The sequence below is a fragment of the Sorex fumeus genome, unplaced genomic scaffold (genome assembly GCF_029834395.1).
Source record: "Sorex fumeus unplaced genomic scaffold, SorFum_2.1 ptg000035l, whole genome shotgun sequence".
Taxonomy (NCBI): domain Eukaryota; kingdom Metazoa; phylum Chordata; class Mammalia; order Eulipotyphla; family Soricidae; genus Sorex; species Sorex fumeus.
Genome location: NW_026606092.1, coordinates 29,267,497 through 29,283,613, shown reverse-complemented (window position 1 = coordinate 29,283,613; position 16,117 = coordinate 29,267,497). Strand labels below are relative to the sequence as shown.

Here is a 16,117-nt window from a genome sequence, read left to right as displayed (position 1 = left end):
ATATGCTACTGGCTTATTAAACTATTATATTAGCCTTTCCAAGGAAAGGAGAATATCTATTTCTGGAGGAAATGAACATAACTACACAGATGAGTTACCATTCCTGTGACTTCTCCTGCATGCTGAACAGAGGGCCTGGCATTTTATACACCTGTTGTGTAGTTTTTCAACTTTCAAGGCAGGCAGTATAATTTCTACATCTGTATTCAGAATGAAAAGAGAAGCAGGTTTTGTCCATTTCCAATTGCCTGCTTTGTACAACAATAATTATTTACTTGATAAGTATGTTATATATTTTCAACATGTTTTAAGAGAAACTTTTTGAATACATAGGTTTTTTTTATAAAAGATACACATCCCTATAGATGAACTATATCTATATTCTCTTCTTTAAAGATAATTATAGAGGCATTATCTCACTGAAAAAAATGTGTGTAAGAGTTATATTAACATACAATAGTTCTAATGATGCTGAAAAAGTATGTGACTAAGTCTGGTAAGAACTTGCTACTATCTATGCTGCTGCTCCCAGCCCCTTCACACTCATTTCAGGTTTCTTTTTCTTTTCCTTGGCCATCACTGCACTACTTTTAGAAGTCAGAGTTGTGCCTCCTTGATAATGCTGAGAAAAGTTAGTTGCATTTACATTTATTTTATAATGATTGTTTTTTTATTGAATATCTACTGTTTACTAGTACCTATCAGATATTTTATAAGATTATTTAGAATAATACAGAGCTTATTAGAACATTTCTCTCCTGAGAGTGTACAGGAGATAAACTGATATTTTTTCAGGTTCAAATTGAAGTTTATTTGTTTATAAAGTCAATTCTGTTTTACCACAGTAATTTTCATTGTAATTACTGTAAAGGCATGCAACATTTTAGGGATCATTCTTTTTTCCAATGACATGATGTGGAATAATGTGGTTATAATTCAAGATGTACCAAGTACATTTTTGTGTTGAATTTTATTTGATTGAGTCTTAAATATTGAAAAACAGGGTCTGACAAATTTCATTGTAGATGAATCTCACCCTCTAGGTTTATTCTTTGAAAATGTTACTGAATCTGACATTTTTTTAAAAATCATAATTTGGGGGAACTAAGAACCTAACAAAATTATTTGAATGCAACTGCCGTCCTCTAGGGAAAATGATGTGTTAAGTAAAGATCTCGACTGGATGTGGGAAAATACATAAATAACAACAATGAAATTAACCTCTGCTGACATTCTTATTTGTCTGAAATCTAAGCAGTGGCCTCTACCACAGAAAAAAAACACAAAGGCTGTGTACTAACTTTTTGTTTCAAGTTTGGCATCTGTGATTAAAATTTATTGTGAACAGAAGGAATAGAAACAAAAATCCATTAGAGGACAAATTGCCTGTTTCTCCCAGAATTCATGAGAAATTCATATGCATTGAGCAATTTAATTCATCATATTTCTCCCCAACAGGATAATGTAGCTACTTTCTTTGACTTTTCATGGTGTTTTTTTGTTTTGTTTTTAGCTTTCTTAGAACGTAGTTTAATGTTTACCCTTCACCATCCTTGCTATAAAAGAGGGTTCATTCATCCAATAAATACACATTGACCTCTTGCTATGTACCAGTTTGAATGATTTTGAACCCAAAATACAAAATAGATAGGCCAATCATCCTATATAAAACTTAAATTTTAGTAAATACAAAACAAATGAATAAAGTAAGCTATATATTTTGTGCATGAGCTGTGTAAAAACCAGCATATAATAAGAGGATAAACAAAGAGGGTCCAAGGTATTATGGTTTTCAAGTGCCAGCTCAAATTGGGTAATTATGGAGAGAAAATTCCAAAAAGATGATATAGGTACACAGTTCTCTAATTCCCACAGGTTAATATTGTAGAAAACCTTCCTTTCATTCAGTGTCATCATTTTTATTCTTTGTCTCTTCCTTTTTTGTTCACTAACCTGAATTTTGTCTCTAAATTCTCTGCCACTGCTCTATGATGCCCAATTCTAGAAATGAACCAGTAGGAATATCTTACAGAGGCAATCTCACAGGTTAGAATACTTTGATAGTTGTCATAAGATCAATAACATAAATTCAATTGAAATAAGATAGAGACTTGTCTGAGAGATTTGGGATATTTTAGCACTATACTGGAGTTTGCTTTGTAGATGCAGCCTCAAGCTTGTTTCAAGAGTTTATTGCAATTCACATAAATTTATTAAGAATGAAATAATCACCTTCCTCTTATATACACAGGCTGCTTGTAATTTTGTGGCCTTCCATATCTCTTACCTATATAACACTAAGCACTCATTTTATGAATTAGGATGGGGTTAGAAATGACAGATGTGAGTCATATCTACTTTTCATATCTTAGCTTTTGTCTTTGTATTTTTATTTCCTATCCTTGAGTATCACGATCTTGAGAATTTTTTTAGTCTCTACCTCAAAACATTGAAAGATATGTGTTATAGAATGTACCTTGATGCAGCAGGAGCGATAATACATCGGGTTCGGCATTTGCCTTGCACTTGGCTGACCCAGGTTCAATCCCTTGCATTCCATATGGTCCTGCAAGTACCACTACTTCTGAGTGCAGACCTAGGAGTAACCTTTGAATAACACCAGCTGTAACCCCCCAAAAAGCCAAAAAATAGAAATAACCCTGGCATCTTTAATCCATTACTATGTCCTGAATATTATTTTAAAAATTTATATTATACATCTCAATGAGAGTAATGTAAAAAACATTCTGAGAATTTAAGTGATATGTTAGCCCTATTAAGAGAGAAGAAACATAATATGGGGGTATAAGATATAGGGATTCTAATTTTTTTTTTTTTTTTTTTTGCTTTTTAGTCATACCCGGTGATACACAGGGGTTGCTCCTGGCTCTGCACTCAGGAAAGAGTCCTGACGATGCTCGGGGGACCGTATGGGATGCTGGGAATCGAACCTAGTTGACCGCATGTAGGGCAAATGCCCTACCCGCTGTGCTATCACTCCAGCCCCCCTGGGATTCTAAATTTTTTTATGTTTAATGTCAAATAGTTGAGAACTGACCTAATACTAAAACATCTGTGCCTCCAGATGCCCTTTACTTTAGTACAGAGGCACACTTTTGGTTCAAAACACTGAAACACACAGAGTATCGAAAATTACCAACACCATGCATCCTTTTAGAGGCTAAACTTCAGATTGACCTACAGATAGCTTTCACCACATCATTAGAAAACAATCATTTTCATGTAAAACTGGCTTTTAAAAGATCTTAAACTGTTCTTCAGAATTTAAAATTAAAATAAGATAATGTTTTTAGAACCATAGTAGAAAAATGCAAAAAAAAAAAAAACCTTAAGAGGCCCAAACAAAAGTCTCATGGCTAATCATATCATAGAGAATGCTGCAATATTATTATACAGAAAAATCAATTTTAAAAACATTGTTTTATGGTCTAGCCTAGCATTGATAGGATCTTATATTACCTATTACTCCTTATCTCCAGTATACATATTTTAATCCTTATTATTAGTGAATCTCAGATTCCTTACAAAAATTTCAATTTTTGCAGGTTTATTTAATCTCCCACAGCAACTTTGATTATAAAACTATCCTCTGTGACCAATCTTTTTTTTTCCCTATCTCTTCTACAAGGCAGATGTAAAGGCCCAGTCAAAAAGCTATCTGATATTTATTTTTTCCCCACAAACAACTCAGAAATATAATGAGGCAGGATCAACACAGTATGTTTTAGACATTGCCTTTGTCCATTATAACAGAATTTTTCTTAGCAAGACTAAATTTATCGTCTCATTGCCTTTTCTAGCCTCTGAATTGCCAGCCATAGAAGAGAAGACATATTTCAATATAGCAAACCTATAATGTTTTCATTCTTGTTTTTTTTCTCTACATATGGATGTGACATTTTGGTTTATTTTGTTTTTCTTTGTTTAGAATTAGTAACACGTATAAATGTGTTTGGTTTATAGTAAATACTTAGTGACAGAACAGTGAATGGATGAATGAACCATCGAATGTAGGATGGATTCGGAATAATTTGATGTACAGGGTAATTTAATCTATGTTGTTATTTATTATATAATGTGTAAAGTATGCAAAGTCATTTCTTAGAGAGCGACTGGAATTTGCATCATCAGGAGATCATATTGGAAAGTGATAGACACATGAAGCTTTATAGTATGACCTTCAGTGGCCACCTTCTTTCTGTTAACTCTGTCTGGTTTTTAAGATAAGAAAAGTCTGTGGTCATTGGTTTTAAATGTGGCTTCAAAAAGGAAGAATGACAAAAAATAAATTTGTCAAACTTCATATATATATATATATATATATATATATATATATAAAGTATCTTTATCTACCACATGCACACAATAGGACTTCAATAAATGGTTGTCAGATGAATTAATGAGTCCTCTACCCGCAGAATTCTCCCTGGGATAGACTTGTGGTACTCATGCCACTGACACTAAAGTGCTTCAGGGGACACATTCAGCTTTGATTGAGGACCACTAGAGCTACCACCAATGGTGCATGGAAAGCTATAAAGTACTAGGGATCAAATTTTGACCTTGGGCATGACAGATAGTACTTGTGTAGGGCATTTGCTTTGCGCCTGCCCGACCTGGATTCAATCCCCAGTATCCTATAAGGTTCCTCAGTGCTACTAGGAGTGATTTCTAAGTGCAGAGCCAGGAATAAGCCCTGAGTACTGGCAGATATTGTCTAAAAGCAAAAAGAGAATAATTAGAAGAAAGGCTTGACCCATGCAAGATGTGTATTTTTGCCTCACTAATTAATTTTCTCAGTTCCTATTAATAAATTATTTAAAGAATTTTTTAAAAATGCTTAATTTTGCAAAATTTCAGTGCAGGTAAAGAGTTGAAGAGTTTTGACCTGTAATAGAAGAATCTTTAGAAAATAAATATCAGTTTTTTAAAAAATGTATAAAATATTTGAACAGAGAGAGACCAGTACTTTTCATTGAGTCCTTTTTCTGGTGCATATAGTTTCACGTGTCCACATTGTACCAATTTTAGTCCACTGAACTGAAAATGTGTTCTCATCTTAGAGTAAGAAATTTAACGTACTGCTAAGTGCTGTTTCTGGCAATAGAAGTCTATTAATAATATATATGTAGAGTTTGGCTAGAAAAGCCATCTGCTGAAATTCAGAGAGCTTTGCACTTCAGAGTAGCTTTCCATAATCAATAGAACCACTTTATTTAATAAAAAATTACTAGAGCATAAAATGTATAAAACGTGAATTCTTCCCTTTATTTTGGTTGTCAGTACAGCAAAACGTGACAAGTTAATTCTTTTCTAAGTACATTTACAACCTTAAAAGGACAGCAGACATTATCATAAATTAGTCATGCTGCAGTGCACTGATTTTTAATATACACACATTTAATTTGAATACCTTGCATAGGGTTTCAATTGCAAAAGTGTTTGCAAATCTATATGTACGCAGTCAAAACATGACCATTAACTAATGTAATTATTCATTCAATATGTCATCATTAAATCACTTACAATTCTATTCCATGTTGCTTTGCTTTAAATCCAAGCCCTTAGAAAAGAGAGAGAAGAAATCCACACTTTGTAAATAATTCTAAGCCTTGTGAAAGTGACAAAGCACGCATTTTAAAGGGCAGAGGCTGCTATAAAACTCTGATACTCCTGCCATCCTATTGCTATTAGAATCACTTTCTGTCGCATTAGTAGGATGTAGTTCTTTTAAAAATAGCCATTAAATGTGCCTACTTTTCTATTTTGGCTTTGGCAATTTAGGATGTCTCTATTCATTGCTCACAACAATGAATTGATTCCTCACTCTTCCCTCCTTCAATTTGGAGAGTAGTTTGATTACAGGATTCCTTGGTTTAGACCACATCATTCTTAGACAAGCTGCTTACTTGAGCTATTAAGTTTTAGGATCTTTTCCCTAATATATTACAAGTTCTGTGTGTGTGTGTGTGTGTGTGTGTGTGTGTGTGTGTGTGTGTGTGCCGGGTGTAACTTTCCAACTTTACTTGAGATCTCAGTAACCTCTCCCAGCAATTCTTGACTCAGTAGTGATTAGGTACTCAGCAGCGAAGCAGTGTTGCAGGCAAGTATTTCTTGGAGGCCTCTAGGGATACACTGATGATGTTGGAGGTGGGGGATCTGTAGTGCTGGAGATTGAAGAGCACCTGGTGCATCCAAGGTATGAGCTCCAGCACTTTAAACTGTTTCTTGGGAAAAGGAGAGCTCTTTGTCTACCTTGATTGATGATATCCTTAATATTAAATTTTAATGTGGATTAGATGCATTTATTAACTATGTACTCAGAGTAGACTTAAATGATTGGGAAATGCATAGAGAAATTGGGCAGTGCATTCAGAAAAAGATTCAGGGAAAAGATTGTAAGAGCTTGACGAATTTATAAAAACAAAACAAACATGAATTTCACTATAATGCATCATTCAGGTTGTTGTCCTCTTTTTTATGAGCTTTCTCAACTCAGTGCCAAAAACTGTTGCTAATACTTAAGCTAAAGATGATGGTGGAATTACTCTTTCCTCCACTCTTTTCTTCCCACTTACACCTAATGCATCAGAATACTGTTTTACCTTTTCAGTACGTTCAGACTTTATTTGATCACTTGTCACAACATATACTATGAAAGCCACCACTCTCCCTTCTAGACCACAGAGTCCTCCAATCTAGACTCTCTCCTTCTGCTTCCTATATAGTTTTCACACAATAGCAAGGGTGGTCTTTAAAAATTAAATTGCATCAACACAATTGTTCCCTTACATGTTTGAAATGATACTCATCCTTACTCTTGCCTCCTGACCCTGCTCTCTGACAGCCTTCATTTCCTGTGAACCTTGGCCCTCCTGTCCCAACTTTCCTGGTTTCTGTGGTTTATGAATTTTGTTTGAAATGCTCTTTTCTATGCCTAGATGGTCCTTTCCCATATATCCTTGCACTCTTCCCTCCCCCACCACACACCCACCCACCTTAGGATTCTGAAGATTTTCAAGAGCTTGGCAATGAAATAGCTCTATTTTTCCATCCTGCTCTTCCCCATATTGTCTAATGGAACATTACATATTAATGTATTTACGTACATTTTTTCCTACTTGAAAGTTCTTTTTGCAAGATGAGGGACTCAATTTTGTTCACTGCTGTGCATTTCTATAGTCAGAAATCATGCCTGACACAAAGTTTGTACACAAGAATTGCTTGTTGAAAGAAAGTATTCCTGGCTTTCTACGTGATTTGCTTAGAAGGAATAAAAATAGGGCAACAAAATAAGGGAGTAAAAGTTTTAAAAATGAGGCAAATCCTATTTTTTTAGTTTTAAAATGAGTTATTGTTTTAATGCATTTCTGTCTTAAGTGCTCCAGACACATCTTTATTTTTACAAAGATGACATATAAATTGTTTCCACTGTGTATTTAGTATTTAAATTATCACTTTTCATTTTTCAGAGGTTTGAGTGGCTGACAATGTCACTCTCACCGTTAGTTGAACTGTGGGACTGTTTTGCAGTTCAGCCCCATAATTTTGTATGAATTGATGGGGAAGGGTATATAGATATACCTCAGGTTTTTGGTAATCACAGAGCAATATGAGAAATTTGATTGCAGAATCTTGAGAAGTTATTCCTCTTAAAAAAACTATCTTCTGTATTGTTTAGTGAGCAGATTAATTTTCACAATGAAGCGTTTCTTATTTGTCCTGTAGTTTGCTTTCATTCTATTTGTTTAGACCAACATTAACATTTTTTCATCGTGGTACACAGTATCCTCTTGTCTATTGAACTGACTTTCTATAATCTCTGGTCAATATTCATGGCCTGTCATTCACGTTTTAATCTATCAGAGTGCTGTTTTATTAAGAAGGTGTATTTTAGAATCAGAAAAATCTGACTTTCGATGCTGCTTTTTTACATGTTACTGTGGAAGTAATTATTCTTTATGCCAATTTTCCATCTGTAAAAGGGCCTGGCCCGGAGGAAACTTGCAGAAAATAATGTCCCTTGTTAATATTACTTGGAGATTATAGCACTTTAAAATAGTAGGCACAACACACCAATGCTTTGCCTATCTTGCTAATTAGGTCCTTTGATAAAAACAAATATATCCGAATTGATAAGGAGCCATGAGGACTCACCAATACATCTTACTCTATAGCCCTCTTTACTAATTGAGGAATTTCCACAATTGATTTCAAAGCGATGCTCACACAGTATGGGTAGAATCTGACCTGAGAATATCCACTTTTCCCTCCTGAGAGGACAAAAGGATCATGTGTTGAAAGGTTTTTGAATTGGTGGAGAGAGTAGAAAGGCCTGATCTTTGACCAGGGCAGAACCCTTAAAAAGAAGCAGTCAGAAGTCCAGCTTTCCTGAGGCCAGAGGAATGATCACTCTAACCACTTCTGAAGGAGAAACGCTGGTAACATTGAGTGGGTTCTTTTGATTTGCTATTCTGTCAGATCGTAGAGACACTTTACCAGGCTGGTGGAGTTCGGAATGTTCAGTTTTCATGACTGCAGGTTATTTGTGACTAAACATAGTGCTTTTGAAAAGATATAAAGAAAAAAGAGATGAGCAAGGGCTATGAAAAGACCCACACTTTTAAAAGGGATATAAAAGTTCTTTATTGATAGTTTTTTTTCCCTCTTAGCCTCTTACTGGGTTGGTATTTCTCTGAGCTGGTACACAAATGTCAATAGTGCTAAACATCTCATATTATTCTTTAGAGAATGTAGTCTTTGTCAGTAAATGGAATTTGGGTGGATGTTTTTGGTTAATGAGGTACCAATAGTTTTTTGTTACTTTATATAAAAACATGATTATTACATTTAAAAATATATTCATGAAGTTTACCCAATGGTTGAAACATAGTCATGATAAATAAATTTAAAAGCCATTTGTGAAGCATAGTCTATTCCTTTTAAATAACCAAATACATCACTCTGAGTTCTCTAATTCTCAACTGTTTCTTTTGTGCCCTTTTGTGAACTTGGGTGGCTAGAAGTTAGACACTAGCATTCAAGGATCTCTTATATTAGGACTTTGATGAAGTCTTAAAAAATGAAATGTTTATTATGTTTGTACATTTTTTGTGGCATCACAGAGCCAGGGAAGCAGATAATAAAGGAGTTTATTATTTATTGACTTGGTATATTACCAGGTTCACATTTCACATCATCTTCATTTTATTAAGGAAAGCATTATCAGTCAAAAGTCTTATGATTTAGATTAAGACTCAGATTCAAACTTGTGTGATCTTAAAACCATGTTTCTCAGAACGTGGCCGCCTTTTACACTTTTGTTTCTTCCTGTGCCCCTACCACTCTATCCTTTTGTTTGGGCCCCTAGTCCATGGCAATGGTCCTCTATTTATAGGATTTTCTCCCATGTTGCCTTGTAATATCCTGGGGACCCAGCAGGAGCCATATAGCCTCAGACTGAGAAGCACTGCTCAGAATGCTTGGTGTTTGTATACCTGTGCTTCCTTTTCAGCTACTATATACTTGTACTATATTGGGAGAACCCTAAAGTAAGTTGCCAATGTCTCCTCTATAATAGTGAGACAGTACTTCTTAGGGAATCTTTGCAGAAAGAATGCTGGAAATAGAAATTTGATTGTCAGACTCATGAATACTCCCTGTAATACCATAGCTGTGCCCTGGGACTTAGAGACAAGAGGAAAATAGCTTTTAACTGGAGGCACCATGGAGAGCAGGCTGAAGCCTATGAGGGAAGAGAAAATGAGTCCTGGGCTTTTCTCTGAAGGAGAAGCTCTGTGAAGAACTGAACTTCTCTTTCTCCATTATAATGAGGAATTGGAAATGCATTGATGTCTATTCACCTGGCAAAAGTAGCACCTGAACTTTGCATCTGAACCTTTTGCATTATCAAATGATGACATTTGTGGTGAGGAGGTTTGTTCCCTTGATACTGTGTTTTAAAGATTTGTTCCTGATCTTAATGCATTTTACTTGATTTCAATAGCCTCAATTTGATTTTAATTTCCAATCTAAGGTCAGGTCACGCCGACTTTTCCCATTGTTTTATTTAAGTTCTGATTTGAGAAATTTTTTTCTGATATCTGAAATGGGGCAGTAGATTCATAAGTGCAAGACACTGTTGACTGCTCTTAAAGTTAGTGAGCTTGTTGCTGTTTGTGTGAATGTTTCTTAGTTTCAATAATGGTGTGGATTTGAGGAAGGCTATAATAATCCACAAAATGAAAACTTTTATGAAGTAACTTTTAAGGTGTGAATATAATATTCTTTTGGTTGCTTTGTTTTCTGCAAGTTGTGTGTAAATGGCTATTTGGGAATTTCTTTTAATGTGCGTGCGTATATGTTTTAGAAGGTGTATTGACATCTAATAAAACAAGAGGATATATTACTATTCAGATTAAACATGCATGTATATATTATGCCAGGACTCATAAAGTAGTATCAGAGTCTCATATGTAATGTGTATTCTTTCTTATTTTTTGTTTTATGGACCGCAGACTGGTGGTCTTAAGATTTACTTATGAATTTACACTTAGGGATCATTTAGCATACAACTCTTGAGGAACACATGGAATGCCTGGGATTGAATCTGGGTCAGAGGTATGCAAGGCAAGCATACTGCCTGTTGTACTGTCTCTATGGCCCCATGTATATACACTTTTACTTTAGTGATGTCAGTTTGTTAGAATTTTGTTCAATAGCAAGAAGACTTGAAAGTCATATGCAATTTTGGACATCTAAAATAATAGGTCTTCAACTTGAAATGTTCATATAGTATTCTATAAATTAAAGGATAAAAGTCATCTTTCATACAAGATCATGTGGAAATTCACAAAGAGAAACCCAAAGTCAGTTTCAGCTGCGTTAGGGCCATCTGATTTCAACTTCTATCTTAATTCTTCACCCTTTCAGAGTTTCAAGGCTAAGATACATATACATGTTATTCATATTCCCTCTTTACACCACTGATGCTGAGCTACGGGCATGATAGGAGGCCGTGACTTACTTTTGGAAATAAAAGGACTTTCATATTTAAAACCAGTAGATCACCTTTATTTGTAGTCGAGTATGTATCTCCCAAAGGAGTAAGAATTATACATCACTGCATGATTTAAATTTTCTTTAGAGTTTTATGTTTTTCATATGTCTTATTCTTCCTTTAAATAATTCAAACCCAACAGGTATTCCTGGCGGACCTCTGAATGGAGAGAATGCCAAGTGTCTCTCCTCATGAAGCAGCAAGATCCCCACTGGGATGTGGCAGGAGCCATTTGTGGAGGTGGGATCCAAACACGAGAGGTGTACTGTGCCCAGACCATACCGTCCTCCACTGCACCAGGGGCCAAAGAAGGTAGGCAGTTAGTTTTGAGAAGGATGATGTATAATATCTCCGGGGGTGACCAGGGGGAGGCCCCCATGGCTCTTCTCCTAGCCGCCTGGGTTCGGGTGGGCGCAGGTCACTCCCTGTGCCAGGCCGGCCTGGGCCATGGGGCAGATGGAAGAGGAGATGAGGGTTGATTGATCAAATAGCATTTATTCCATTCTCCCCATGCTCCTGCCCCAGTCTCTCTGAGCCTCCCATTCTAGTCTTGCACTCCCCTCATTCCCGTCTCTTTCTGTCTCTCCCACTCATCTCTACGCGCTCCATCTCACATCCTGGGCTCTCTCTCCCTCCACATGCTTGCTATTGTATTTTTCTTCTATATCCTTCTCTCTTTTTCCCTCTTGGTAGTCTCTCTGCACTCCATCTCACAGCCCTGCTCTCTCTCTCACTCTCCAACTCTCTTCTCTCTCCAACTCTTCCAGCACTCTGGGCGGACACTGCAGCCAGTCTGTTAGCCAAAAAGCCCTTCCTGAGGGCCCACCAAATTCAAAGGGAACACCACCTAAGAAATATTTCAAAGCCCTTCCTGACTGCCTGAGGCAAAATTCCTCTTGAGATGTTTTTCTCCTTTCCTCAGACAATAACCCTATCAATGTCTTAATACTAGTTATTTTTGTATGGACACAGTACGAGATACATTGAGACAGCTATCCTGGGAACAACTTGCCAGAGACTCAGACTACAGCACTCAGGCCAGATTAATCATTCCTAACCCTAGCAGGGTCCAAATCTAGTTATTAATTTTGGATCATGACAGCATTTGTCCATGACCAAGCTCTTAACTTATAGTTAAGCATTATGGCACTTTGGCCAGGCCCATCTCGATGCCAGGGTAGTACATAGCTTACCGCTTGCTCTGGTTTCATCTAGGCCCTAGTCGGGACCCTGTTTTGGGGGTCACTGGAAGTAAAGGCAGCTTAGGCTTAAGTGAGAGAACAGATGCCCAGGAGAAAAATATCACTGAGAGTCTCATTACAAAAGCATAGCATATACTGTCCTCTTGTGTTTGTACAAAAAGGAAATTGCTCTGAGTAAACTGTGCAAAGGACTTAGGGAGAAAAGAAAAACAATATTTACAAGTCAAGAACACAAAGAAAAAAGTTACAAATATACACAGAGCAGAGGGGAGAAAAACAGTCTTATCCTACAGATGATGCTTCTGATTGGTTTTGGTTTTGGCTTCTGGCTCACCACTGTCTTCACTCAGAGATGATTCCTGGCTCTGGGCTCAGGTATCAGTGCTGGTGTTGCTTGACAGACAATATACAGTGCTTGGGATAGAACCAAAGTTGCCCATGAGTAGGGCAAGTCTCTCACCACCTCTACCATCTCTCTGACCCCAGCACCTCTGATTGGAAGAAAAAATAACTCTAGTACCATATTCTTTTATTGTTATGTATATAATGGACTCTCTTGACATTCCAGATTTAATCATTCTTTTGACCATTGACTAAGCATCCCAGAGTTCTTACTTTGAATTGTTAAAATACAGGTAGTGATGATAGTATCTACTTCAGAGGAGCAATGTGAAAATTAATGAAAAAAAATGCACCTAAAGACTGAAGCATGGGTGAATTCTATAGCTGAGGTTCTGATATGCTGGATAGAGTCAATGGTTAATACATGAGTAGCTTCCTTTTTCTTTCTTCAGTCATAGTCCCCCCACTTTCTTGCATGTACATGTGGTGTGCTAGGGTGTGCTAGTGAATTTATAAATTTCTGTTAAAGTATCACTTTCATATTTCGAAGATTTAAATCTTTTTAAGAATATAAACAGGAGAATGTTAGGACATGGATCGAAATCTCCCTTTAATGACAAAGAGACTCCAGAGACTACAAACAGCAAGCAGGGATTATTGTAAGTCTGGCTAGCCAGGATCGAGCAGCCTACGCAGACATGCAGGTCTGGCAGGATGGGCAAAACCTCGAGCTTCTCCAAAGGAGATCTTATATAGGCCTTCACTGGCCATTACAGCAGCAGAGCCAGTGCATTTTATAGCCAATAGATTTGTAACAACCCACACTTTCCTGACCAATCCATTTTAAAGCACATCACTACTTAGCCTATAGTTTAAAGATCAGCATTTGTGTCAGTGCTTAGTAATGTCCTGTTCTTTTTAGGGCAGTCCTGGGTCTTGTGACATGGGTCTTGTGAGAGAAATCTGGTTATCTGGTGTAAGCCCCCCACCCCCTACCTTCTTGTGACTTGCAACTCAGGGCACCTGTAACTGAATTCCATGCTCAAGGGCAGAAAAAACAGTTATTTTGCAATGCGGGTCCCTGTTAAGCTAAGCTAAATTAATTCTGGTGGTCCATTTTGAACCTCTCCCTCACATTCCTCCCTTTCTCTGCTTCATACTGAGGAATCTTCCTCAGCGGGCTGTAAAATCTGATACAGCTCTTTTAGTACCAGTAGCTGGACCGTGTTATTTTGGTCCCTAACAAAGCTCACAACGCGGTTGAGGACCCAGGGACCAACAGTCACCAAGAGCAAGAGGATGACAACTAGTCCGTCCGGAAGCAGGATGGTGGTGGCCTGAGTGGACCGGCCAGGCATCGGGGTTGCCTGAGGCCGTCTCTCCAGAAGTGTCAGAGGCATTGTTGGACAGCAGCTCCAGGCCACTCACCACCTGCTGGGGGACTGCAGGTGCACAGCTCCTGCCAGGCCCAGCCGGCTGATGGCATGCAGACTGGCCCAGCTCGGCCGCCCACTTCCTCACTGCCTCTGGCTCCTGGAGCTCGGGCTGTGAATGCGTGCCTTGGCATGGCCTGCCAACCACTCTTCTGCTTGGGACCGAGTCAGCAGAGACGAGCACGAGACCCTGCCCCCCCCCCCCCACCACCACCTGTACAGAGTGAAGCTCGAGCTGGAAGGGCACCTCGACAAGGACTTCCATCAGGAGGTGTTCCTGGCGAAGGACATGGATGGATTGAGGAGGACGCCAAGCCCCGCAAGAGCAGGCAGGAGCTCATGGTTATCTTCTCCAAGGTGGACCCCGACACCGACAGAAGGCTAGCTAGCCAAGGAGACTGGTTAAACCAGGGTTTCATACCAACTTTCCCAGGCCTCTGTTTCTCTTCTGCGCTGCTCAAGACCCTCCCGGAGCTTGGCCGTGGAGTCGGGGACCACCCCTGTGTGATCAGCATAGAGAAGCACCATTCTTCTCCTAACGCCACACATAACCTCCCATTCTTCATTGCCTAGGGAGGGGGCCTTCCCTGTCTATCTTCCTACAGTGGAAAGTCCTGTTTGACTCAGTCCAAACAGAGTTGTTTGCTGTCTTAAAAAAGAGTTAAAGCAACAGAAACCAAAGCAACATTGGCCAATTCACAGACTGGGGGAAAGCAATTAATTCTGCACGCTGAGCTGAGGTCCCCCCTAGTAAAGTTCTGGCTCCCAATGCTCTGATCAGACTAGTGACAGCATGTACAACATTGAGTTCCTTTACAGATCAGGCTGTTTACCTACGGTCAGTAAACCAAGTTTTATTTAAAATTCCCAAAAGGGGGTACCTTTTAGATCTAGATTAGTATACATTTATTCAATCACCTCTGTAGAATTAGAATCTGATTCTTACAACGAGCAAGTTACAGAAACATGGCATTGTTTTCTCTCCACCTTCATTTTAAAACTTTGCCAGATAGCTTAACAAACCTGGCTTGCTCTTTTGCATAAGCACAGAAAGATTAGAGAACTCTCCCCTTGGGATACCCCATTATTTACTGTGAAGTCCTGGGGGTTGGCTAAAGACAGGAGACACACCAGTAACAGCATTAATCTTATTTGGCATGTCAGGGTTATGCAGGCCTGGCCATAAGATATCCTGCGACGAACTGGAGGGCCTCGAGCCTTCTGGTTGAACTGGATGTGACTTTGGGCCTCATTTTCCACAGAGATGTCCTGGCAGAAAGGAAAACATCCCATCCCTTCTTCAGTGCTGGGAGAAATCCTGGTTTCCAGGTTTTTTTCCTTTGACGCTGAGAGTAGGCCCAGGCTGAGTTAGTCATTGCAGAGTCCTAGATTCCTCATTCTCCATAGCAGTGGTGATTTCCAGTCTTTCCTTCAGCAGGCCTGCCTCTAGGGTCACCCTGAGCTTTGTAGGGTACTTGAAACAGTTCCTGTTAAATCCCTGTTCCTGTCATTTAGACAGAACCCCTGACTGTTTCCCTGGAAGAGGGCTTTGGGGTCCCATAGCTGTTTTTTCCTGTCTGCATTAGGGGTAGACCCTATTACAGAGAGGAAAACTTGTCTGGATTTATGCAAACCAACATAGTGCCATGGAGCATTAAAAAAACATACTGAAGGTGCAAAAGAAGAGAAAAGCAATCATTTCACCTTACTCACAGTGAGGTGTAATATCCCCATTTGCTGTGGGTCCTTTTCAAAAAAAGCTAAAGTCTCTAAAGATATAGCATAGCTTAACATTATGTCTAATTCATTTAATCCTATATTGGAAAACCCTGCAACTTTTGATAAATTCAGTTATCTAAGAGCACTGTAACAGGAGTCCAGATAACCCGTCCAGTATCTTTTCTATAGATCTTACCAAAAATGGTACTAAAACGATTCTGCATGAAATTTAAGGAGTTTCTTATAACAATTTGATCAGTTCCTTTTCCTAAAACACAACCTCAAACCTTCTGCTCATTTTTCTACATTCATTCTGTAACTTTCATTCATTTAAAAATCAA

At 38.3% G+C, this 16,117-nt stretch overlaps 1 protein-coding gene across 1 annotated transcript in view; it reads left to right on the top strand.

Moving 5' to 3' along the window:
* THSD7B (thrombospondin type 1 domain containing 7B) overlaps positions 1-16,117 on the top strand; it is a 975,852-nt gene that overhangs the window by 362,706 nt on the left and 597,029 nt on the right. The window contains exon 5 of the mRNA XM_056117681.1: positions 11,223-11,392. Coding sequence (XP_055973656.1) covers positions 11,223-11,392 — 170 coding nt within the window. The remainder of the gene's footprint in view (positions 1-11,222; positions 11,393-16,117) is intronic.